Source organism: Gopherus evgoodei, unplaced genomic scaffold, assembly GCF_007399415.2.
Source record: "Gopherus evgoodei ecotype Sinaloan lineage unplaced genomic scaffold, rGopEvg1_v1.p scaffold_34_arrow_ctg1, whole genome shotgun sequence".
Taxonomy (NCBI): Eukaryota; Metazoa; Chordata; order Testudines; family Testudinidae; genus Gopherus; species Gopherus evgoodei.
The window spans coordinates 2,042,666-2,068,535 of record NW_022060016.1 but is presented as its reverse complement, the minus strand read 5'-3'; the positions used below and the strand labels follow the sequence as shown (position 1 = coordinate 2,068,535).

Sequence of the window (25,870 nt, the reverse complement as noted above, 5' to 3'; positions counted from 1 at the left end):
GACATACCTGGACACTACAGCACCACACTGAGCTAGTGTCAGTGACACTAGGTTCCCTTGTGCCAGTGGGTTCCACTGGTTAATGACACGGCAAGCACGGAGAAAGAATTTCCGGGTATCGGGTTTGAATTTCCCATTCAGTCTCATCGACTGGCCTCTTGTCCTTGTGGGAGGAGACCCTCCCGATCTCCCTTCTGTCCCGGGGGCCACTGTGTTATAGACACTTATCATGTCCCCTCATACTCCTCCGTTCACGCAACAATCAAGGTGTTCCAGGCCCCTGCTCATTCTCCACCCAACCAGGACCCATTCCCCCCCTTCCCCCCTCTCCCCTCCGTCCCCCTTGACCCATCACCCATCCCCTCCATCCCTCTGGCACCCCCTGCCATCCCCTCCATCCCCTCACCTGTGTGTCCCCTCCATCCCTCCAACACTCCCCTCAACTCTCCTGTTCTCCCCTCTCCATCCCTCCAGCACACCCTCTCCAAGACCCCGCTCATCGCCCCTGCCCGCCCCTCTGAGACTCCCCCTCACCTAACCCTGCACACACACACACACACACACACACACACACACACACACACACACACACACACACACACACACACACACACCCTCTATGGGAGCCCCGCACCCACCCTGCACCCCACTCTACCTCAGAACTGACATTACCTGTTACCAAGTCACTGACAACATGGAGGGAAAAGGACCTTGAATGCTTGTGGGTCCACGTGAAACCAGCTAAAGCACAAGATCGGCTACTCAAGGGCATCTGCTACAGACCCTCAAATCACGTGGGAACAGGCAGAGGGGCTCCCTACACAACTATCTATGCTGCTGGGGAGGGGAGAGGAGGGGAATTTCCGTCCGAGCGGCATACACGGGAGGTCTTATCTTACCAGTCCCAAAACACCCTGGGAATGGCTACAGACCACAGAGAACAAATTTCCTACCTCAACAAATTGTTGAATCCAAACCCAGGGGAATTTGATGTTAGACCTCGTCTTGACTGATACGGAGGAACTGATCACAGAAGAAGTGATTCACCCTGGGCTCTTTGAGACGCGTGTCCCTAGGGGTGCTCTGCTGGGAGGTGCAGATCAGAGAACATTGGGAGCCATGTCCGTTGAGCCCGCGCATGCGTTGTCTTTCCTTGTGCCGTGCCACAAGGCTAAACCCTGCCCCAGTTCCTTCTCTACTGCAGAATGATAGCCAGATACCGAAGCAGAGGGGAGGAGGGTGGGTCGTGGAGCACCCACAGGGACACACATCTCAAAGAACCATCGTTATCGCACAGGGTGAGCTGCTTCTTCTTTGAGTCACGTCCCCAGGGGTGCTCCATTGTAGGTGAGCCCCGAGCAGTATCCCTGCCGGAGGGCTGGGACTTCCAACTCAGATGGGTCACAGACGAAAGTACCAGGGAGCCAAATATGGCAGCAGAGGCAGAGTCCTTGGTGATCCGGAAACATTCTGCCAAGTTACGGCTCGGCACAGCTCCGAGATGGGGCCATGCTTTAAGAAGGCGACAGCGGAGGAGACCCATCTCCAAGCATGTACGGATCAAGTCTGGAGGCTCCATGTCGTGAATCTGGCAGCACTTAGACAGTCACTGGGCTGATAGTGCTGAAACATTAGACCTTCCCGCCATAGAGAGAGAGAGAGAGAAACAATCCAGGGGACCTGCTGGAGGCCTTTGTCCTAGCGAGGTAGAACGCAAGGGGCTCTCCTGCCGTCTAGGGTGTGGAATATGGTCTCCCTATTGTCCCGGGAAGGCGGGAAGGTGGATTGACTGATTCCCATGGCACAAGGAGGCCATTTTAGGCATAAAACTTGGATGCTGCCTTAACGTGACCTTGTCGAGGAAGAATATCATGTACGGAGGATGGGCCATTAAGGTGGCCATCTCCCCTACTCTTCTGGCTTAGGTAATTGTGACTAGAAAGACCGTTTTCATCGACAGGGGCTCAAAGCAGGGCCTAGGCCACCCTTTTAATATTAGATTTCAGCCCTGAGATGGGGAAGGAAGTCTGGGTTGAGGGAAGACATTCATTATTCCTGTGAGGACCCTTTTTGTGCCTGGGTGCGACAGCATGGAGGACCCCGTATAGAGTGGTGAAAAGCTGTAGTAGCTGCTAGGTGGACTCTGAGACAGCTCAGGGATAACCCCAATTTCTTAAGGGTCAAAGCATATTCCAGAATCTGCAGAAGAGTTGGGGACTCCGGACAGATTTGCTGGGACATGCACCAACTCTGGAACCTGGACCACCTCTGCCAGTAAGTGTGTCGGGTGGAGGATTTCCTGCTGTGGAGTAGGAACTCTTGTATGTCCTTTGAGCATGAGCTCTCTAGGGGCTGGAACCATGTCGAAGCCATGCTTTGAGTCGGAGGATCCCCAAATTGGGATGTATGGGGTGCACCCCTTGTCCTGCGTGAGGAGGGGCGGGGTGGTTGGGAGGGAGATCAGCTGCAAGCTGCATCAGGTAAGGGTACCAGGTCTGTCTCAGCCAGATAGGGGTGATCAGAATTACATGAGCCCCGTGCCTCTTTATCTTCAGCAGAAGAGGAAAGGAAGGTGTAAAGAAGGTCCTTGTCCCACGGGAGGAGGAGGAACATTGCCCAGAAAGCGCCGTCTGATCCCTGCCCTGGAATAGAACCATGGACACTTCTTGGTTTGGTAAGTGGCAAATAAATCCATGGATGATGTTCCCCATGGTACGAACAAGTCCTGAAGTATTGACGGTTGCATCTCCCATCCGTGGTCTAATGGGAGGGTGCAACTCGGTTTGTCCACTACCATGTTCTGCGTGCCCAGAAGGTAGGCCGCGGATGAGGTGATGTTTAGAGAGACGCAGCATTTCCGGCCCCTCCTTGGCAAGGGACGTAATACATGATGACTATGTTGTCCGGCAGGACTTCGAAGCCTGCTATCAGCGTGAGGAAAGAGGTGCAGGCATTCCTGACCGCCCTCAGTTCGAGAAGACAGCTACAAAGGGAGATCTCTGCTGGAAACCATTTGCCTTGTGTTGTGAGCCCATTTCAATGCATGCCCCATCCTAGGAGGGATGCACATGGTGAGAAATAATGAAGGTGGCCCCTGGAGGGAAGGGGATCTCTTTGCATGCATTGACCAGGTCTTTCCACCGGTCCAGGGAGTTTTTGACCCTGGCTGGTAGTGACAGGGGTTTGGCCAAACCGTCCCTATTTGGTCTGTACACTGAGCTGTAGGCATCTCATGTGAAGTCTGGTGTGCAGTCACCGCCGTGTCTGCTGCCATATGCCCCAGCAGCTGGAGGCAGGCTCAGGCTGGTACTTGAGGGAGGGAGGGTTGGACAGCTTTGGCTTGTAACACATCTAGGTTGGCCCCTATAAATTCCAGGCGTTGCACTGGTGCAAAGCTCGACTTCTGGGAGTTGATCTGCAGCCCCAACTCCATGAACAAGCGTCTCGTAGCTTCGAGGGCTCGATGAGCTTCCTGAGGAGACAATTGTCTAGGTCAGGATAGATCCTGATCTCTGGAGATTTTAAACGGGCAGCCACCATGGGAAAAACTATGGAAAATACTCTGGGAGCTGAGGAGAGACCAAAGGGAAGGACCCCGGATTGGTAATGCTCATATCGCAGAGTGAACCTGAGGAAATGTCTGTGAGCCGGTAGTACGGAGATGTGAAAAATAGGCATTTTGTAAGTCGAGGACCGAAATCCAGTCTGCCAGTTCCAGTGACAGAAGGATTGTCAATAGCGGGACCATCTTGAACTTCTGAGCTTTGATGAAGTTGAGATCTCAGAGGTCCAGGATGGGCCTCCAATCTCCCTTCCTTTGGGGTATCAGGATGTAGTGATGTTGGGGCACTGGCTTTATGGCTCCTAACTGCAGGAATGGATCTATCTCCTGCTGTAGAAGATTCTTGTGAGAAGGATCCCTGAAGAGGGACGGGAAGGGTGTGGCGGAGGGGGGTAGCGAGGTGAAGCAGATGGAATATCCAGATCGGAGGATCTCTAGGACCCATCTGTCTGACGTTACGTGCTCCCAGGCACTGCGGAACGCTGGCCAAATGGGTGCGAGGTTACAGGTGGTAGCACAGAGCAGTCTCGACCTGTTAATAGTGGTGTTTCGGGGCAGGCAGTTGGGTCAAGGCCTGGGAGCCCGAGGGCTTCCAATTCGAGAACCTCCCCTTCTTCCCTTGGGGCTAATAGTGCCGCTGTGGTGGGAATTCTGCTGAATACGGCCTGTGCAGGTATCACAGGCTGAATCGTCTCCTTTGCCCTGGTGTACAGATTCCCAAGGACCCGAGAGAGGCCCTGGAGTCCTTCAAGGAGTGGAGAGAGGTGTCGGTCTTCTCCACAGAGAGCTTCACCCCTTCAAACGGGCAGGTCCTCCCCTGTTGTCTGCACTTCCTTCAGGAAACCCGAGAGGCGCAGCCACAAGGCGCATCTCACCCCCACCTGTGTTGAGAGCCGACAGCAGGGCTGTTTTTGCCACCAGTTGGCATTCCTGGATGATTGCCTTGAAGGAATCCCGGGATCTGTTTGGCACCTTGTCAACGAAGCCCAGTAATTGGTGGAGTCGTACTTCGCCAGAAGCGCCTGGCAGTTTTGTCTGCTCACTTGCAAGGTGGAGGCACTGAGGCCGGGTTTTCCCACACCACCTTAGCGGGATCTAGGACGGCCTCATTGAACGGGAGGGGGACTTCAGAGGTGGAAGAGGAGTGGAGGATATCACCAAAGTTGGTGACACGTATCCTTCATCTCCTCTAATGGTACATTGAGGAGGTCGGCCGCCATCTTCGCCAGCTCCTGGAATAGGCAGAAATCATCCGCAATGGAGGAGGGTGATGGCATGACCACCTTGTCTGGCGAAGAGGGGGATATGGCCTTGGGTGCAATCCCCTCCTCTGCCTCCAATCTCCTGCTCCGCCACTTCGAAGGGCTCTAAGGCTCACGATGCTGCCTCTGGCGATGCGCGGTGCCCTGGAGGAAGGTTGCCGGCGCACTGCCCGGGGGTCCCAGTAGGGCCACTGCGGTGGCATAAGCCCTGGTGTTGCCTATGGGTGACCATATCCGGATGGCAGCAGTGCCATCTGGTGCTACGTTCGCTGACCCTGTTGGTGTTGGGTCCCATATGGAGCTTGGGAGGAGCCAGCGTGGCAGGATAGTGGAGAGATATCCCTTGAGCGGCCCTGACTCAGTACCAAGATCACAGCACCAAGGGTAAACAGGATGACCCGGGTAATTATAGGCTGTCAGACTCGCATCGATCCCAAGCAAGATAATGGAGGGGCTCATATGGGCCTTGATTAATAAAGAATCAAATGAGGGTAATATAATTAATGCCAAGTAAAATGGGTTTATGGAAATGAGTTTGATTGATAAAGGTAGCGGTGCTGATGAGATATACTTCGATTTCTGTAAGGCATTTGACTTGATAGCACACGACATCTTTATAAAAACCTAGAAAGACACAAAATGAACATGGCCCACATTATACGGATTAAAAGCTGGCTAAGTGACCGGTCTTAAAATTGTAAATAGGGAATAGTCATCGAGCGGGTCCGTTTCTAGGGGGGTCCTGCAGAGAGGAGTTCTTGGCCCTTCACTACTAGATACTTTTAACAATGACCTGGAAGGAAACATAAAATGATCACTAATGGCATTGCAGATGGAGTGGTACATAACAGAGAGGACAGGTCACCAATACAGAGCAATCTGGAGCACCTGGTAAACTGGGTGCAAGCAAACAAAACGTGTTTTAATACAATTAAACATAAGGTAATTTATCGTGGAATAAAGAATGCAGGGCATACTTACATGATGGGGGACTCCATCCTGGGAAGCTGTGACTCTGAGAAACACCTGGGAGTTGTGTTGGTTACAATCACGAGTTCCCAGTGTGATGCTGTGGCCACAAGGGCTAGTGTGACCCTGGGATGCATCAGTAGGGGAATCTCGAGCCGGAACAGAGAGTTTATTTTCCCTCTGTGTTTGGCCCTGGTGCAACCACTGCTGGAATCCTGTGTCCAGTTCAGGTGCCCACAATTCAAAGGATGTTGATAAATCAGAGAGAGGTCAGAGAAGACTCACGAGAATGATCAAAGGATTAGAAAACCTACCTTGTCGTGACAGATGAAAAAAGTTCTATCTATTTAACTTAACAAAGAGAAGGTTAAGGGGTGACGGGATCCCAGGCTATCAATACCTACCTGGGAATGCGTTGATAACAGGCACCTCAGTCCAGCGGAGGAAGGTCTAACAGGACTCAGTGGCTGGACAGGGACACTGGACACATTCAGACGGGAGATAAGGTGTACATTTTTAACAGTGAAGGGAATGACCGTTTGGAACAACTCACCCAGAGTCGTGGCAGATTCTCCATCCTGGACAATTTTTAAACCAAGATGGGATGTTTCTTTTTTTCCTAAAAGAAGAACTCTAACACCACCAGGAATTAGCACAGGGCAGTCCGGTGGCCAGTGTTTGACAGGACACTAAATGAAATGATTCGAGTGGCCCCTTGCGTCTTTAGAATCTATGAATCCCTTTGTGGCCCAGGGATCTCCTGACGGCCATTGGCAAAGGACACAAGGGGGCAGATGGGTTTACAGGAATCCTCCAAGTCTGATGTCTAAATAATAATGCGCCAAACGGGGGCATGTGAGGCCTCTACCAACATCATCCTAACCAGCCCGTGATGTATGTCCAGATATTTAAGGAGTTATGTACCTATACGTTATAAGGCAGGAGTCGGAAACCTCCGACAGGCGGCTCATCAGGGTAAGCACCCTGGCAGGCTGGGCCAGTTTGTTTATCTGCCACATCGGCAGGTTCAGCCGATCGCGGCTCCCACTGGCTGCGGTTCGCCGTCCCAGGCCAATGGGGGCGGTGAGAAGCACCGCGGGCAGACAGCTTACCCTGGCGAGCCACATGCCAGAGGCTGCCGACCCCTGTTCTAAGGTATGTAAGCTAGGCCAGGTCACCAGGTGATACACAGGTTCTGGGCAGGCAGGCGGGACAGGAGATGCTTCTCTCACCCTGACTAACCACTGCATAATGTGCGTTTTACGTGAGTCTCTCTGCATATGGAGCCGCCGGCTAATTGAGACCACGAAGTCACCAAGAGAGCACAAGATCTGCACGTGCACACGTGTGTGTGTGTGTGTGTGTGTGTGTGTGTGTGTGTGTGTGTGTGTGTGTGTGTGTGTGTGTCCTTTTTATGACTAAGATCAAAGAAGCAGCCTGGAGAATGCACAGACACAGCCAGGAGCCAAGTTGCCAGCGGGTTTCTCTTAGGAAAGGAGGGTGCCAGCCAGCCTGGCTGTTAAAGGCTGGCAGAAGGATGCGGGGGAGTGGGGGAGCCGATCTCTGGAGAGACGGGAGTGTCTGGTAAATTCAGTCTGGGTTCTAGTTCTGGTGTGGACGTAACCCACTGTGTCCCATCACTCTACCTCCCGGCTGTTACTTGGAGCTCCGGTCTCCGCGAGATACCCTGACACCTGATTTCCCTCCAAACGTGGCTAAGGCCTGGGCATTCAGGGTGCAAAAAGCCTAGGTGGATCCGGGGGCCTGGGCGGGGCTGATCCTCTGGGAGCAGTGGGACTGGGAATGCGGCGAGTGCCGGGTGGAGCAGGGTGCTCCAGGGGGATGCTTGTGAGGGGAGAGGCTGCTGGTAACCTGCAGAGGGCCAGCAGGGAGGGGAGTCGGGGAGCAGAGCCCTGGCAGACCCAGACAGGGGTTCCTCATGCTAAGGGCAGGTGGTGGCGGGTGGTGCTTTACGGCCCTGGGTACCCCGGGAGCGTCAGACCCTTCCTCCATGTTATCCTCCCCACTCAACCCACCCTGGAGTGCCCCTTGCTTCCCCCTGCACTCATCTGTCCTTCCCCCTGGGACCCCCATGGCCTCCTGCACCCCATATTCCCCACCCCATCCCCCTGGAGCCCCCATTCCCTTCCCCCCCATATTCTCCTCACCCGGGACACCCCAATATTCCCCTCTCCATCTCCTGGAACCCCCATTCCCTTCCCCCTCTGTATTCCCCCTACTCATCCCCTCTCCATCCCTCTGGGACCCCCTCCCAGCATTCTGCCACTCCCCACCCCCTCCCCTCAGCAGTTCTCCCCCCAAGTCAGACCCCCCCGCAACACACACCCTGTCCTGGAGCCTGCAACTTTGGCCCCTCATCTCAGACCAGGGTCCTGCACCAGGGGAGGGGACCCGGGGAATTGAGGGGGTTGTGCCTCCCCCCCAAAGTGTCCCACTTGCCCTGCCTGGGCCTTGGCTCCGCATGCCCAGCCCGCTCCAGCCACACAGCCCTGCCCCCCATCTCCCAGCTGGGATCCCCACCCCTCCCCCAGCCAGGCTCCACCCCATCCCCACACCATGACACTCCACCCCTCCCCCAGTCAGCCACCCCCCACTCCAACCCACCCTCTCCTCTCCCCCGGTAAGCTACCCGCACCTTCCCCCCCCCACACCATCCTATCCCTCCTGTCACCCAGCAAAGCACCCCCCCCGACCTCACCACCACCTATTCCTCCCCCAAACGGCCTCCCCCCTCTCACTACCCATCCCCACCCCACTCCTGCCCAGTCACCCCCACCCACCCTCCCCCGGGCAGTGTCCCCCCATCCTTCCCTTGCTGCAGAATCCAGTACAAAGAGGATCTGATGCTCCATCCCCAGCAACAGGGTTTGTGGGAAAAGGCAGGAGATGGTTCCTCTCTCCTCCCCCCCCATCCAGCACTTGGCTCCTCTGCCCCCACCCCTGCTGGGATCCTCCCCCACATGCAGTACTGGCTCCTTTGCCCCCCATCCCCTCTGGGATCCCCCCCCCAGCACCCAGCTCCTCTGCCCTGACCCCTGCTGGGATCCCCCCCTTCTGGTACCAGGCTCCTCTGCCCCCACCCCTGCTGGGATACCCCTCATCCAGCACCTGGTTCCTCTGCTCCGCACCCTGCAGGGCCGGTGCAACCATTTAGGCGACCTAGGCAGTGGCCTAGGGCACTGGGATTTGGGGGGCGCCATTTTCTTCGGCAGCGACCGCAGTGGCTGGATCTTTGGCCGCCCCGGTCGCCACCAGCATTTAGGCGGAGGGAGCTGGGGCAGGGGGATGCGGGGAGGGCCGCCTGCAGCAAGTGGGGGGGGCGGCATGCAGAGGAACTCCCCGCCCCAGCTCACCCCTGCCCCACGTCCTCCCCGAGCACGCCGTGGCTGCTTCACTTCTCCCACCTCCCAGGCTTGCAGCGACAATCAGCTTCGGCACCACAAGCCTGGGAGACGGGGGAAGTGAAGCATCGATGGCGTGTTTGGGGTGCTCATGCTCGGAGCAGGTGTGAGCTGGGGCGGGGGGCACCTCAGGGCGAAGGGGGGGAGCTGCTGCGGCGGGGGCGCCTCAGGGCGGGGGTGAGGAGGGCGCAAGGTGGACGTTTCGCCTAGGGTGCGAAACATCCATGCACCAGCCCTGCCACACCGGCACCCATCTCTCTGCCCCCACCCCTGCTGGAATCCCCCCCCCCCCCGGCACCCAGCTCCTCTGCCCCAACCCCTGCTGGGATTCCTCCAATCCAGCACCTGGTTCCTCTACTCCCCACCCCAGCACCCAGCTCCTCTGCCCCCACCCCTGCTGGGGTCCCCCATCCTCTGGCACCTGGGTCCTCTGTCCTCCACCCCCCCTCTGGCACACAGCTCCTCTGCCCTCCACCCTCATTGGGATCCCCCAATTCAGCAACAGATCCTGCGTCCCCTTCACCCCCCGCTGGGATCCTCCCCCATCTGGCACGTAGCTCCTCTGCCCACCACCTCTGGAATTCTTCACAGCCCCCTGCTCCTAGGGGCTAACCTGGTCCCCACAACTCTCCCCTGATCACTAGTTACCCAGGTCTCTATCAGTTGCTTTCCCTCACCCCTGCTGGCTCCAGTACCCATCACGGATATTGGGGTCACCCCACCACAGCCTGCCCAGTGTCCCCCCTTTCATCTCCTGGAGCCAGGGACCCAGAGCTGAAGGCTGTAAGGGAGTTGGGGTGGGGGTTGTCCCAAGAATTTCCTCTCCATCCCCAGCTACAGATGCTCAATCCCACCCAACCCCCTGCTCTCCCCCTCCCCAGGTTTGCTATTTACCCCCCACCAAAGGAATCCCACAATTCCCTAGGGCTGGCCCTTGCTCCTGGGCACCCTCAGACCTAGGGGAAGTTTGGAGCCAGGTCCCATCCCTCTATGCCGGTGCCACAGGGATGCAGTGGGGGCCATCCTGGGGGAAACGGGTGGTACGGGGTTGACACATGGGTGGATGCCGGTGATACTGGGTGTCCGTCCTGGCAGATGCAGGGGGTGTGGAGTTGACATGCTGGTAAATGTGGGCAGTACAGGAGTGCCAGGCTGGTGGATGCCTGTCCTGGGGTACTCGGGCAGTAAGGGGGCAAAGTGCTGGTGTAGGGCTGTTCTGGGGGTGCATGTGGGGGGCAAGGCAGCAGCATGGCCTAAGCACACTGTGCCTTGCCCATTCGGCCTGCCCACAAGCGGCTGTGGTTGCCAAGCATGAGCTAGACCAGCCAAGGATTGGGCATGTCAGGCTGGGCTGCCCCTGGGACAGCCCAGAATCCAGAGGCTTCAAGCCACCTTTGCTCCATATCATTGAGGGGTTGGGGTGGGGGGGCACAGGAGCTGGGCGCTGGCTGGAGTGGAGGAGTTGGGGTGGGTTGCAGGGCCAGTTTAAGGCGTTCACACACAATAGGCCCGCTGGGTCCCAGCTCTGGCAGTCACACGATCCCAGCCAGACCTCCAGCTCCATGTTTCAAATAAGAAATTCACTAGCTCTCGTGACTGGGAAGAGCAGGGTCTGGGGTAACCGACGCAGTGACACTGCCTGGGTCTGCAGGGAGCCTGAACCCATTGCTCCAAGAGGGGTGAGCTGCCACAGGCGTGACCGACGCAGTGATGCTGCCTGGGTCTGCAGAGAGCCTGGACCCATTGCTCTGAGAATGGTGAGCTGCCCTGAGCGTGACCGATGCAGTGACACTGCCTGGGTCTGCAGAGAGCCTGAACCTGCTGCTCTGTGAGGGAGCAGCTGCCTCAAGCAATCTGAGTGGGCTTTTTATAACCAGCCCCACTCCTCCCCCGTGCTAGCCTCACCCCAGCAGGGAGCTCTGCCTGGGGCAGAAGGGGTACAGTGCACCAGGTCCAGCGCCTCCCCCCACCCCATCAAGCAGAGACGCTCTGGCTGCAGCGGTGAGTACTTGGACCCCCCACTGCCACCCTGCTTCTCTGGAGGAAGAGGGGGTCCCTGCTGTCCCCTAGGGAATCAGACTCATGATGTGGGGGGGCGGAGCTATAGAGGCTCATGATGCGATGTGCCATGGGGCCAGCGCTGGCATCATCTGGCCCTACTGGGTTGGGGGTGGGTGGGACGGGCAGACCCGGGGGACCAGGTGCAGGACTGGGGAGGGGAAGGGGGTCCCAACAGTCAGGGTGCAGGTTCTGTGTGAGCCTGGCAGCGCCCTCCCCCAAACAAAGCTCTCCAAAGAGGGGGCAGCCCACGCACCCCAACCCTGCAGCGCCCCCTGGTGGGCGGCTGGGGTATCGCTCACCTGTGGACGGCTCGCCGGCCTCGGCTCTCCACGTCTCAATGATGAGGGAGAAGGTGCCCTGGAGCGGAGAGAGAGCAGAGAGCGTGAGGGGGTGGGGTGGAGAGGGGCGGCCCGGGACAGAGATGGGATGGTGGCATGGATGGGGGTGGGGGCATGGGGCTAAGGAGGAGGAGCCTGGGGGGGTGTGCACAATAGCGGGAGGATCGGGGTGGGGGAAACAGAAGGCTGCCCAACTGGGGGCACTGGGAGACGGGGGAGGCTGGGCACATCTTACCTGGGGGTGGGGAACTTGGAGGGGGGGACGGGAGGGATGCATATGAATAAAATTATAAACTCAGAAGGGCCCATTGTGATCATCTGACCCCCTGGACAGCACAGGCCACAGACCTGCCCTGGAATAATTCCCAGATCTGGGAATCTGGGATCTGCATTTTAAACCACTCAATGCCCCTGGGTCAGTTGCTCCAGTGGTTAATACCTCCCTGTTAAAAACAGACACCTCCTTTCCCCTCTGAATTTGTCCGGCTTCAGCTCTCAGGCGCTGGCTCGTGTTAGGCCTTTCTCTGCTAGACTGAAGAGCCCTTGATGAAATATTTGTTCCCTGGGCAGGTGCTGATAGCCTGGGATTCAGTCACCTTCTTCAGTTAAGCTAAACAGATCGAGCTCCTGGAGTGTCTCACTCCCAGGCAGGTTTTCCAACCCTCTGATCATTCTCGTGACTCTTCTCTGACCCCTCTCTAATTCATCAACATCCTCCTTGAATGGTGGGCACCAGAACTGGACACAGGATCCCAGCACCAGTTGCACCAGGGTCAAACACAGAGGGGAAAGAACCTGTTTGCTCCTATGCTGATTCCTGTTCATACATTCCAGGGTCACATTAGCCCTTTCGGCCCCAGCGTCACATTGGGAGCTCCTGTTTCGCCGATTCTGTACCACGACTCCCGGATCTTATTCAGGGTCATGGCCAGGGGTGGCTCTAGCTTTTTTGCCACCCCAAGCACGGCAGGCAGGCTGCCTTCGGCGGCGCGCCTGCAAGAGGTCCCCGGTCCCGCAGACTCGGCGGCTTTGGCGTACCTGCCACCAAATTGTCACCGAATCCGCAGGACCTGGGACCTCCTGCAGAAATGCCACCGTAGGCTGCCTGACTCCTGATCTCGCAGGGACTGGCAGGGCGCCCCCCGTGGCTTGCCGCCCCAGGCACTCACTTGGAGCATGGGTGCGTGGAGCTGCCACTGGTCACTGCTTCCCAGGAGAGAGCCCCCAGCCCATCAGTACGGCCGACAGGCTTAGTGCTTAGGTGCCTCCACTGATATTTAGGCATTTCAAAACAAAAATCTGCTGTTTGCTTGTGCCCAGTTTACCAAGCAACCCAGAATGGCTCCAAGGGGAAGGGCCCTGAGGGGGAGATATTACGGGGGTGGCGCTGGGGGAGAGGGATCCAAGGGATGTATAATGGGAGTGGAAAATAGCGATGGGAGGGGGGGTTATTGGGGTGTATTATTGGGGGAGGGGCTGGAGGAAGGGGGTGTACGTAACAGAGTAGCATGGGGCGTGTTATGGGGGCTGTGCTAACCCAGCGACCGGGTAGGCGGTGAGCTCCCTCACGAGGCTCTGGCCCACCATCTCGAGCCCTGATCCTTCTGGGAACCCTTGATGCAGGGAGTGGGGCGAACTCTGGGCAAACAGGGGGTCACCAACCCAGCTTCCCAGTGGAGTGGCGACCAGGGGAGTTCGGCGAGGGAGCGCGAGAGGCAGACACACCTAACAAACAGACTAAGCTCAGGCCAATAACACCTCCCCCTTCCCCGCCCAAAATCCCTGCTAGAGTAAAAATACTGCAGGCAGGTGTCCCGAGCAGAGTGGGGGCTCCCCAGTTCATAGCACTGAACACAGCCTGTGCCGTTACCCGCTGCGTGGGCCGAGGGCATTACGTGGGCATTCACTGCCAGCAGCTCTTGGCTCTCAGAAACTGAGTGCGGGCTCTGGAGACCAGAGTAGGTGAACCGGAGGAGCTAAGGAAGACAGAGGAGTACGGAGACTTTTGAGGACACAGGAGAATGGGTTCCACCCCATCTAACAGCCCTGTGCTGCTGAGGGGCGGGGGGGGGGGGGAAGTCTCGGGGAAGGAGAATATCAGGCTGGGGCAGAGGGAAACAAACAAACAAACAAACAAAATCTCATTGTTGGGACCCTCCTTCCAGATGGTATCATGGTCTCCTCTCACACTGAGATCCCCCGTCCGGGGGAAGGGACCCCAGTTATTAGGAAGAGACAGGTCATAGCGATGCGGGAGGCGATCGGTAGAAACATAAGAATGGCCATACAGATCAGACCAAAGGTCCATCTAGCCCAGTATCCTGTCTGCCGACAGTGGCCAATGCCAGGCGCCCCTGAGGGAATGAACAGACCAGGGAATCATCAAGTGATCCATCCCCAGTTGCCCATTCCCAGCTTCTGGCAAACAGGACACCATCCCTGCCCATCCTGGTTAATAGCCTTTGATGGACCTATCCTCCAGGAACTTATCTAGTTCTTTTTGAACCCTGCTATAGTCTTGGCCTTCACAAATCCCCTGGCAAGGAGTTCCACAGGTTGTGCGTCATGTGAAAAAAAGACTTCCTTTTGTTTTAAAAGCTGGGTTTGTGATGAGGAGAACTGGCCGGTGAATTTCCTGCCACGTGCGAAGGTTACGGATCTCTCAAGGTATCTACATAGTCTTATGTAGTGAGGAACCAGTGGTCATGATACATGTAGCTATCAATGACATAGGAAAGGACAGGAGAGAGGTCCTGGAAGCCAAATTTAGGCTGTTAGGTAAGAGATTGAAGTCCAGGACGTCCATGGCAGCATTCACTGAAATGCTTCCAGTTCCACGCACGGAGCCAGCCAGACAGGCAGAACTGCAGGGACTCAATGTGTGGATGAGACGACGGGGTAGGGAGGAGGGACTTTGGTTTATTAGGGACTGGCAGCTTAAATCTGTGCCAGGGTTTGCCAGGGCTGAGCCCCGGCACCTCTGGGCTTGGCAGTTCATAGCCCTGGCACCTCTAGGCTGATGTCCTGATTTTGTAGGGACAGTCCCGATTTTGGGGTCTTTTTCTCACATAGGCACCTATTACTCCCCCACCTCCTGTCCCGATTTTTCACACTTGCTATCTGGTCAGACTATCTAGGCTTGGCAGTTCATAGCCCCGGCACCTCCGGGCTTTGCAGGTCAGTTACAAATGTAAAAAAAATTCCTTGAGTCCTGGCACCTCTTTCATTACAAATTAAGCACTGGGAACTGGGGAACCTTTTGGGAAAGGAGACGCCTAGAGAGGAAGGATGGGCTCCACCCAAACCAAACCAGAACCCAGTTGCTGGCATGCACAGTTACAAAGCTCGAAAGGGAAATTTTTACACTCAGGCCTGGGGGAAAACCAACAGGTGCAGAGAATCACTGGGGTTGGACAGAAACATCATGCAGGGGAGGATTTATTAAAAGGGGAGTAATGGGGATAGGGAGGAAGTTGGTAACATACAAGTAGGAACTAGCGAGATGCAGGCAGGGGTGAAAAAATCCAGTTTAAATATAGCCCATGAAGACAAACATCGGATACTGACAAAATGGACAAGGGCTTATCTACAAATGCTAGCAGTGTAAATGCTCAGAGGGGTGAACCAGAGTGCCGGGTATTAAGTGAGGATAGTAATATAAAAGACACTATGGAAATTGGGTGGAATGAGGATCATCAATGGGACACAATAATACCAGGCTACAAAATATATCAGAAGGACAGAGCAGGTGGTGCTGGTGGGGGAATGGCCACATCAAGCACAAAGTCAAAATCTTAAATGAATCAAACTGAACCACAGAATCTCTATGGATAGAAATTCCAGGCTTGAATAGTAAGTTTATAGCAGTAGGAATATCCTACCGATCACCTGGCCAGGATGGGGACGGTGGCTGTGAGAGATTAGAGAGGCTACAAAGACTTCAACTATCCCCATACTGACTGGGAACATGTCAGCTCAGAGCGGGATGCGTAGATAGATTTCTAGACACCATTAATGACGGCTTCTTGGAGCAGCGAGTCCTGGAACTCACAAGGGAAGAGGCAATTCTTGATTTAGTCCTAAGTGGTGCACAGGATCTGGTCCAAAGGATGAATATGGATGAACCGCTCGGTAATAGTAACCATAACGTAATTAAATTTAGCAGCCGAATACCAACGAAATCCACCAAGGTAGCATTTAACTTTAAAAATGGAGAATGACACAAAATTGAGGAAATGAGTTAAACAGAAATTAAAAGGAACAGTCACAGGAGTGAAACGCCTGCAAGCTGCGTGGAGACTATTTAAAACCACCACAATAGAGGCTCAAACTAAATGTATAACCCCAAATAAAATAAGTACATAATACAGCAAGAGGACCATAAAAATGCTGCCCTAGCTAAACAGCGGAGGGAAAGAGGCGGTTGGAGGCAAAAAGGAATCCTTTAAAAATTGGACATCAAATCCTAGTGAGGAAAATAGGAAGGGACAAATGCTGGCAAGTCAAGTGGAAAAAATATGAGGCAGGCAGGCCAAAAGAGAACTTGAAGAGCGACTAGCTAAGGACACAAAAACTAACCGCAAACATTTTTAAGTAGATCAGAAACAGGAAGCTGCTAAACAGTCATTGGGGCCCACTGGACGATCGAGGTGCTCAAGGAGCACTTAAAGACGACGAGGCCCTTGCGGAGAATCTAAATGAATTCTGTGCATCGGTCATCACTGCAGAGAATGTGAGGGAGATTCCCACGCCTGAGCCATTATTTTTTGGTGACAAATCTGAGGAACGGTCCCAGGCTGAGGTGTCGATAGAGGAGGTTTTCACCAGGACCAGGTGGTAATCACCTTAGAGTTCTGAATCAGAGGGGTAGCCGTGTTAGTCTGGATCTGTAAAAGCAGCAAAGAATCCTGTGGCACCTTATAGACTAACAGACGTTTTGGAGCATGAGCTTTCGTGGGTGAATACCCACTTCATCAGATGCATATAGTCATCTGAAGGAACTCAAATGCGAAACAGGAGAACTACTAACCATGGTACAAAACCTATCACTTAAATCAGCCTCTGTACTGGACTACTGGAGGGAAGCAAATGTAACATTGATTTAAAAAACCAAAAAGACTCCTGAGGCAATCCTGGCAATTACAGGCCTGTAATCCTGGCTTCAGTACCAGGCAGATTGGTTGAAACTAGAGTAAAGAACAGAATTATCAGACACATAGATGAACAGATACAACTTTTAGATAGTGTTTTCACCTCTTAGCTTGGGGAAGAGCCAACACGGCTTTTGTAATAGGAAATCACGCCTCACCAATCTATTAGAATTCTTTGGGGAAGGGGGTCAGTCATTATGTGACCAAAGGTGATCCAGTGGATATAGTGTACTTGGACTTTCACAAAGCCTTTGACAAGGTCCCCCAGCAAAGGCTGTGAAGCATGAGATAAGAGGGAAAGTCCTCTCCTGGATCAGTAACTGCTTAAAAGATAGGAAACAAAGAAGGAATAAATAGTTTTCAGAATGGAGAGACGTAAATAGAGGTGTCCTCCAGGGGTCTGTGCTGGGACCAGCGCTGTTCATTCCTTTTCCCAGATCATTTGTGAATATGTTGAACAGCGAGGTGGTAACATTTACAGATGATACAAAACTACTCAAACAGTGAAATCGAGAGCACACTGCGAAGAGTTACAAAGGGATCTGGCAAAACTGGGTGACTGGGCAACAAAATGGCAGATGAAATTCAATGTTGATAAATGCAAAGTAATGCACATTGGAAAACATACTCCCACCTATATATACAGAATGATGAGGTCTAAATTAGCTGTCACCACTCAAGCAAGATCTTGGGGTCATTGTGGAGAGTTCTCTGAAAACATCTGCTCAGTGTGCAGGGCAGTGAAAAAAGTGAACAGAATGTTGGGAACTAGTAGGAAAGGGATAGACGATAAGATAGAAAATATCACGTTGCCGCTATATAAATCCATGGTTCGCCCGCATCTTGAACTCTGCGTGCAGTTCTGGTCACCCCATCTCAAAAAAGAGATATTAGAATTGGAAGAGGTGCAGGGAAGGGCAACAGAAATGATGTGGGGGATGAAGCAGCTTCCGTATGAGAAGAGATTACAAAGCCAGGGACTGTTCTGCTTGGAAAAGAGACTCCTGAGGGGGGATAGGATTGAGGTCTATAAAATCATGACTGGTGTGGAAAAAGTGACTAGGGAAAGCGTTATTTACCCCTTCACATCACACAAGAATGAGGGGTCACCCAGTGAAATGACTGGCAGCAGGTTTAAAACAAACAAAAGGACGTATTTCTTCACCCAGCGCACAGTCAACCTGCGGAACTCCTTGCCAGGGGATGTTGTGAAGGCCAAAAAGTTCAAAATAAAATTTAGATAACTTGCTGGAGGACAGGTCCATCAATAGCTATTAGCCAAAAGGGTCAGGGATGCCACTGCATGCTCCAGGTCCCTGAACTTCCAACTGCCAGAAGCTGGGACTGGATGACAGGGGATGGATCACTCAATAATTGCCCTGCTCCATTCAGTCCCTTTGAACATCTGGCAGCGGCCACTGTGGGAAGACAGGATACTGGGCTAGATGGACCATTGGGCTGACCCAGTCTGGCCGTTCTTATGTTCTTGTTATTGGGGGAGAGGGCAGGGGGAGGTGGGAGTTTAATGGGAATGTATAATTGGGGGGAGGTGGGAGTTTAATGGGAGTGAATTATTGGGGGAAGGGAGTATAACCGGGTGTACTATGGGGTAGGGTGGGGGATGAGGGGGTATATAATATAAGTGTATTATTTTGGAGGGGGGTTATAATGGGGGTTATCATGGGATGCTGGGGTGTACTATTGGTGGAGGGGTGTAATATGGTGGAGGGCACTGGGTGAGGGGCACTCACCGGCCACTTGAAGTGGAAGGGCACGTGGATGGGTGCGCTGGTGGCCACAGCATTGCGGTCGGCGGGGACCATGTCGCTCAGGGCTGCCCCGAAGGTGCAGGGGGGCTCGGGGGACACAACAGCCTGGGCATGCTTGAGGCAGACGCGGAAGAAGAGGCGACAGGGGCTGGTGCCAGGGCACAGGCTGCGGGCGCTGCTGCGGAACGAATGCACCTGGAGCTCAAACACCCCAGCCGGCTGGGCCTGTGGGACAGAGTACGGGGGGGGATTAGCATGGGACCCTGCCAGCCTCCCCCTGGAGATCCCCCCACCCTGACCCTCCCAGCTCACTGCTGCCCACCCCAGAGATCCCATCAGCCCACAGTCTGCATTTCCAGCACCTATCCCCAACCTTCTGGCATGCAGCCCTCCCCCCAGAGATTCCCCCAACCCACAACCCACGCTCCTGATCACACAGCCCCCACCCCAAAGATCGTCCAACCCCCACCCCAGCGCACTGTCCCATCCACCCAGAGATCTGCCCAGCCCAGAAAGTGTGCCCACAAGACCCCTGGCCGAAACTAGGGTGAAATCCCCCCATGGCACCTTCAAGCCCCCTGGCCTCCCCTACCTAGTTTGCACCTCCCCGCCCCTCAACTCACAGCCTTTGCTTCCCAGGGCACAGACCCTTTCGTCCCCCTCCTCTAGAAATCCCCCTCCTGCCACCCCCAGCCTCTCACAGCCCAGGGTTAATCTCCCCTCTCCAGAGAAACTCCCCCCACTCTGACCCTGCCACCTCTCCCCCCGGGCCACAAGTAACCCCCTCTCCCCCAGGAGCAAAGCCCCCCCCGGACCATGCAACCGCCCCCCACAGGACCCTGTACACCCACCACCCCAGGGCACAGTTTATCTCCCCGCCCCCCGCAGCCTGGAACCGCCCCCTTCCCAGGGCAAAGCCTCCCCCAGAGGTTCCTTTCTTTAACTCCCACCCGCCGACACGGGTCCCCCTTCCCCGGCCCCATACATGTCCCAGGATACAGCCCCCGCCCCAAGGGCCTCCCCGAGAGAGGGGCCCCGTTTTTCCCAGACCCTCCCCAGTGCCTGAACCCTTCCTGGGGTCCTGTCAGCCCACACGGCGTGCGGGGACCCCTGGGGGGAACCCGGGTCACCTGACCCCTCCCCGATCCCCCCCAGGTCAGCGCGAAGAGAAGCCCCCCCACACACACACAGGTAAGCGCGCGGGGCTGGTAGGAGCGCAGCCCTCCTTGGAGAGGTCCCGGTGTGTGCGCCCAGCAGTGCGCGGCGCTCTCGGAGAAAGGTCCCGATTTCTCCCCCGCCCGCGACGTGTCCCCCCTGGAGCAGACTCCCCCAGCCACACGCTCAACTCAGCACCCCCCCGCCCAACTCCCTGCCCAGCGCGCAGCCCCCATTGGAGAGATCCCCCACCGCCGGCAGGTGCAAACCCCTTGGAGAGGTCACGGTCGTCATCCCCCACCCCATGGCGTAAACCGCCGCCCTTGGAACAATCCAGGTTCCTGTTCCTTGTGCCCCTGTGCGCAGCCCCCCTTGGAGAGATTCCGATCCCTCCCCCTCATGCTGCCTCAGCCCCTGCCCTGTGCGCAGCCCCCCTTGGAGAGATTCCGATCCCTCCCCCTCGTGCTGCCTGAGCCCCTGCCCTGCGCGCTGCCCCCTTGGAGAGATCCCGTCCCCGCCTCCCCATGCTACCCCAGCCCCTGCCCTGCGCGCTGCCCCCCTTGAAGAGATCCCAACCCCCCCCATCGCCCCTGCCCTGCGCGCTGCCCCCTTGGAGAGATCCCGACCCCCCCATGCTACCCCAGCCCCTGCCCTGCGCGCTGCCCCCTTGGAGAGATCCCGACCCCCCCCATATCGCCCCTGCCCTGCGCGCTGCCCCCTTGGAGAGATCCCGACCCCCCCCCCATATCGCCCCTGCCCTGCGCGCTGCCCCCTTGGAGAGATCCCGACCCCCCCATGCTACCCCAGCCCCTGCCCTGCGCGCTGCCCCCCTTGAAGAGATCTCAAACCCCCCCTTATCGCCCCTGCCCTGCGCGCTGCCCCCCGGGGAGGTCCCTCTGTGCCCGGAGTCACTCACCAGCTGTGCGCAGAGCAGGACCAGGAAGCCGCCCAGGAGCAGAGGAGCCATGGGGCAAGGAGGGGGCGAGCGGCCCTGGGGGGCTCAGTCTCTGAAACAGCAGCAGCTTAGTCCAAGTGGGAGCGCGCCGGGGACCGGTGCGTCCCGGGAGGGGCTCGGCACAGGCGGGAGAAGGCAGCGGGGGCCGGCCCGGCGGAGCGACGCTGGAGGAGGCTGCGGGGAAGGCAGAGCAGGGCGCACGGAGAACGAAGCTGCAGCCTGCTGCCTCCGGCGCTTTTAAACCCCGGCCCTGCCTGGTGTCGGGTTGCCTGGCTCGGCTCGCCAGCACCCGCCCCCTTCGCTCCCCCTCCCCTTCCCACCGGCTGGGGCAATCCCCAGCCCCAGCGGAGCGAGCGAGCGGCTGGTGGCAAGTCCACCTCCAGCAGCTGGGACTGGCCCGGGGCCCCTGCGGCCTCGTGGGTTCTGGGAATTTCCCTCTAGCCCCACGCGTGACCCGCCCCCGGCTTTGGTGCCTCCTGGGCGGGGCGGCAGAGCACCTCACTAGCCAGAGATTCGTCTGCCCCAGGGCCCACCTCTGTGCCACTGGCCTGGTCCTGCTTCTGCTGCAGGAACCACCTCCTGGGGCCAGGCCAGGTGGGAAGAGAGGCGGCCACTGAGAGCAGGGTGTGTGGGTTATGGGGCACCCAGCTGGGGACCTCCTGAGCGGGAATGGATCAGAGAAGGGGCCCATCTAGCCCGGTATCAGGCCACCCGGTCAGCAGCTGCACCAGAGACAGCCCAGGAAGGTGGAATCAAGCTGGCTCTGAGCCTTAGAAAGGGGCTGAAATCCTGGGGCAGGAGGCTGGATCTCTGGGCCAAGATTGCTGCTAGCAACTCATAGAACCTAAGGCCAGGGGCCCATTAATCTAGCCCCCCGAGTTCCCCTCAGTTTCACCGGGATCCCCCTTTATTGAGCCCAATGACCCTAGGCAGAGACCAGGAGCCACCCAGGTGCTGTTAGTGGCAGGAAATTCATTACATGAGGCCGGAGCCTGGGGGAGCTGCAAAGAAAGGAGGAACCTGCCCCATCCTCCAAGCCCTCCATCTTTAACTCTTACAACCCTGGCTATCCTCATTAGCCACAGAAATGGTTGATCCTTTTTTGACACTTACATTCTTGGCCTCTTTGCCTTCCAGTGGCTGGGAGTTCCACAGCCTAATGGTACCTTGTGGGAAGAAGGCATTTCCTGTTTCTGGTTTTGAATCACATACACACATCCCTTTCAATTTCAACACCTGTCCTCTTGTCATTGTGTGATGAGACAGGGGAGCAGACGTTCCTGATTTCCATTCTCTCTCTCCCAGTTCCCACGGGTCTCTTTCAATCTCCCTTCGTAGGAGTTTTTCCAGGCCCCTGATAATTCCCGGTGGCCCTCTCTGAACCCACATGAATTCTGTGCTCTCCTTTGGGAGGGATACAGGATCCAGACAAGGCCACAGGGTTGCTTTATATAATATTAGAACATTGTCCCCCCTATTCTCCCCTCCCCCACTTCCTTATGAATACAAAGACCTATCAGAGGTGTCGAGTACTCACAGCCCCAGGGGACGTCAACAGGAACTGGGAGCGTGACCAGCACGTCTGAAAGATCAGGCAAAAAAAAAAATGTACAGCACATGGCACAATGGGGGCCTGGTTCCTGACTGGGGCTCCTAGGCACTATAATAAAATAATAATTAATAATTCAGGCACCCAAAATGACCAGCCACTTTTGAAAGTGTTCTGCACCTGGGAACCAGGATGCCTGGGCTCTGTTCTCAGTTCTCCCAGCTACATTTTTTAAGCCTCATTTTGTCACTTTCTCGCCCATATTTTGTAAAAAATAATCTCTCCAGGACTTTCCCTCCCCCCCAAAAATCCTGTCCTCACCTGTATTTTGTAATGCCTCCCTTAGATCTTAGGAGGGTCCTGGGAGTGGATCAGGAAAACAGCCATGTTGAATTCCTGCCCGGGTCTCCTTATGCAGCACAGCGCCACCTGCCCTGCCCCCCTTGGAGTTCCTAAATGGCATCAGAATTGGTACAACACATGCTTGTCATTATCTCTGTTATTACATCCAAAATAATCTATGCTAAAAGAAACACCAAGGCTGCAAAGCCAAGCCCTCCAAAATTAGGACATGCTGGAGTTAAGGATGCCCGAACAACCTTAATTCATACCCTTGGAGATCTGCATTATGAGAAAGGCTTTACTTACATGATTGCATGCTGTTCCCTCTCCCTGCCCTCCATTCAGTACACTGGATGGACAAGGCTCACTGAACGGGCAGCTAGACAGAAGTTCTTTTGATCCTCACCCTTCAACAGGTGGCCCCATATTTATTGGGCTTGATCCGAAACCCGCCCTGAATACAAAATTATTCATTTCCCCCTGGGTGTTTTTTCTGGGTCTTTCCAAACACTAATTAATTTACCTCAACACCATCTCTATGAGATAAAGGGGCATTATTAGCCCTGGTTTACACACGGGGAACAGAAGCACGGGGCTTTGGGAACAGAGCCTAGAGCTTGAGGGACTGGGAGTCAGGAACCCTGGGTCCTATTTCTGCCTCTAGGATGAGAGTGGTGTCTAGCGGTTAGAGCAGGGCAGGCTGGGAGTCAGGACTCCTGGGTTCTATCCCCAGCTCTGCAACTGACTTCCCTTGTTGACGCAAGTGAGTCACAAGCCAGCTCCGTGCCTCAATTTCCCTATCTAAAAAGCTAGGGTAAGGACACCACGCAATCTCATCCGGATGAGAAATGGATGGCTGCAAAGCACTTGGAAAAGAAACCGCTCCCCTCCTGGTGATGTGAGGCAGGTGTGAACCCAGAACCGGTTTGCAGCATGCGGGGAGGGAGCCCAGGAGCTACCCACTCCCCAATCCTCAACCCTCCTGTTTAACCAGCCCCGCTCCTGCCATGACCCAACCCACAGACCGTCTATTAACAGCCCCCTTTGCTGCAGCCCATCTTAGTCTTTGGGCCGTCTCACATGCCGGCCTTTATAGGACATGTGGGGAGCCAGCTTAACCCCTTAACTCCCCACTTCCTTAGACCCTCCAGCATTTCCTTGGGCTCAGACCCTCCGGCCCAGCTTTGTGGAGCTCTGCAGCAGGGGATGCTTCAGCTGTATGCTAATCCCCAGCACCTGCCTCGCTGCTTAAACACAAGGCCTCTCCGGGCTACTTTCCCTTTAAAGTCACAGGGAAAAGCCGCCCTTCCAGGCTGGTTTGGGGTCGTCTTAAGGCAGCAACAGCTGTTAAAAAACACCCAGCAACATCGCTTCCCCCTGCATCTCCCAGGGCCCGAGCAGGAGAGAAGCCAGAGAGGCTCTGCTGCACCAGCACAGGCCACAAACTCCACCAGGGCGGAAGTGTGTGTGTGAGGGCGTTTATTTCACAGGTGTCGGCCCCGCACCCCGGAAATGTTAGGGGTCTGCAGGACCCACAGTCGGCAGCTTTGCCCTCCGCTCCGGGAACCCTTGGGCATTGAAATCAGAGCCTGGCTCCCGAGCGGGTGCAGCTCGGTTTAGTCCAGCTCCCGGTTGCAGGGAGATGTTTTTATTTGGGGAGAGCCGGGGGGGGGGGGAGTTCCTAAGCTCGCTTCGTCTTCGTCGTCACCTCTCCTGGCCCCAGCTCGCAGCCGGCTTTGTGCTGAGCAATGCGCTCCATTGTCCCACAGCTGGCCAAAGCGGGGTGGGGGGGACACGGAGCTGCTGAATGGAGCTAGAATTAGCCTCCGGGCTGAGACGCTGGCTTCTGCTAGGCACCTACCATCTGCCTGCCCACCCCCAGCCGCAGAGAACCTAATTCATGCAGCCCCTGGGCTGGCCGCACCCCCATCCCCTTCTCATGCTCCCCTGGCACCTCTCCCTCTCTCCCCTTGGGCATCTCCACTCTGTGCCCCCTTTTAACTAGCAAGCACTGGGGTGCCAAGATCAAGCTGGTCCCCGCTATCTCCTTTCTCCTCCCCACGCTCCAACGGCCAGGTGGGTAAAGGTATTTAGGAGCCCGAAGGCAGCATTGCCTGGTGGATACAGCACTGGGCTAGCCTCAGCCAGCTCTGTCATTGGCCTGTGCAGGGTGACCCCACGCCAGTCCATCTGTGCCTCAGTTTCCCCAGCTGTAAAACAGGGTTAATCAAAGACATGTCCTGGCGGAAGGGACCTCAAGAGGTGATTGCGTCCAGCCCTCTGTGCTGAGTAACCCTAGACCATCTGATCTTCAGGTTTGCTAAACCTTTGATCCCTGGACTCTTTCCAATTTATCCTCACGTGCAGCGCCCACAACTGGACACCAGACTCCAGCTGCAACCTTCCGGGTGACCCTGACCTCCTTTGGGGGCTGCTGCTAAGAACTGGGGGTTACTATTATTAAACATCTTTAAAATCCACCTCTAGATGCCTCCTCTCCTGTTCATCCCAGATACGGATAAAGCCAACCCTGGGACTGTCTCCTCCTTCCCTGGAGGGAATCGGTCCCCCAGGCACCATCAATCCAGGAGGCGGGGGGGAAGCGGCTGGGGAAGGCGGAAGTTTGGCTGAGGACGATGAACACATTTTTGTGGCTATGCTGCTCTGGGTCGTCTCTCCCCTCACCACTTTCAAGGCCCGACAGGTGGGGCCAGCCACCTGGCCACGGGTGGGCTCAGGGCGGATCTGTCGACGCTATGATTCTAATGAGGAATGGGCAGGAGAGGGAAAGGAGGCCTCGGCTGGATTCTCCACACACACACCCTCCCGCCGCCCTGGTGGGATCAGCGCACCAGGACGGCGTTCTCCGGCTTCCCCATGGATGGCGTGAAACTGCTTTCTGCCCCCCGCCTGCTCCGCCCCGCAGGGCTGGCTCACCCTCAAGCCACGTGGCCACCTCCCGGGCAGAATCCCGGCTTCACGTCCCCCACCGAGGGCCTCGGGGCTTCACACCTGCGTGGCCTGGAGCACCACCCACTGGCATTGGCCTCCCCGGGCAAGGGAGACACCCAGCTCCCCCCGCAGCATGAGTAGGAAGGGGGTGGCCCCTCTTGGGGTCATGGCCACTGACTTTGATAAGAAACCAAACCAATGGAGCAGGAGAGGCTGGGATGTGTCCCAAGGGGCCAAGTACCCCAGTGACTCCTAGCTGACCAACCCCCTCCTCCTCCCGGCCAGGCTTCCTCGCGGAGATCTCTGTCCCCTCCTGCTCCCCAGCCACCCGGGAGGCCCTGCACAGCAGCAGGAATGGAACAGCTTCCTGGCAGTGTTAAAATG

At 56.1% G+C, this 25,870-nt stretch overlaps 1 protein-coding gene across 1 annotated transcript in view; it reads right to left on the bottom strand.

Annotated features, from left to right (window-relative positions):
• The window catches only part of DLL3 (delta like canonical Notch ligand 3), a 298,037-nt gene extending 277,211 nt beyond the window's left edge, over positions 1 to 20,826 (bottom strand). Inside the window, exons 1-3 of the mRNA XM_030544684.1 lie at positions 20,605 to 20,826; positions 18,516 to 18,758; positions 11,576 to 11,633 (exon numbers count right to left, since the gene is read on the bottom strand). Of these exons, the coding sequence (XP_030400544.1) occupies positions 11,576 to 11,633; positions 18,516 to 18,758; positions 20,605 to 20,655 (352 nt within the window). The 5' untranslated portion in view covers positions 20,656 to 20,826. The remainder of the gene's footprint in view (positions 1 to 11,575; positions 11,634 to 18,515; positions 18,759 to 20,604) is intronic.
• Positions 20,827 to 25,870: the final 5,044 nt, after the last annotated feature.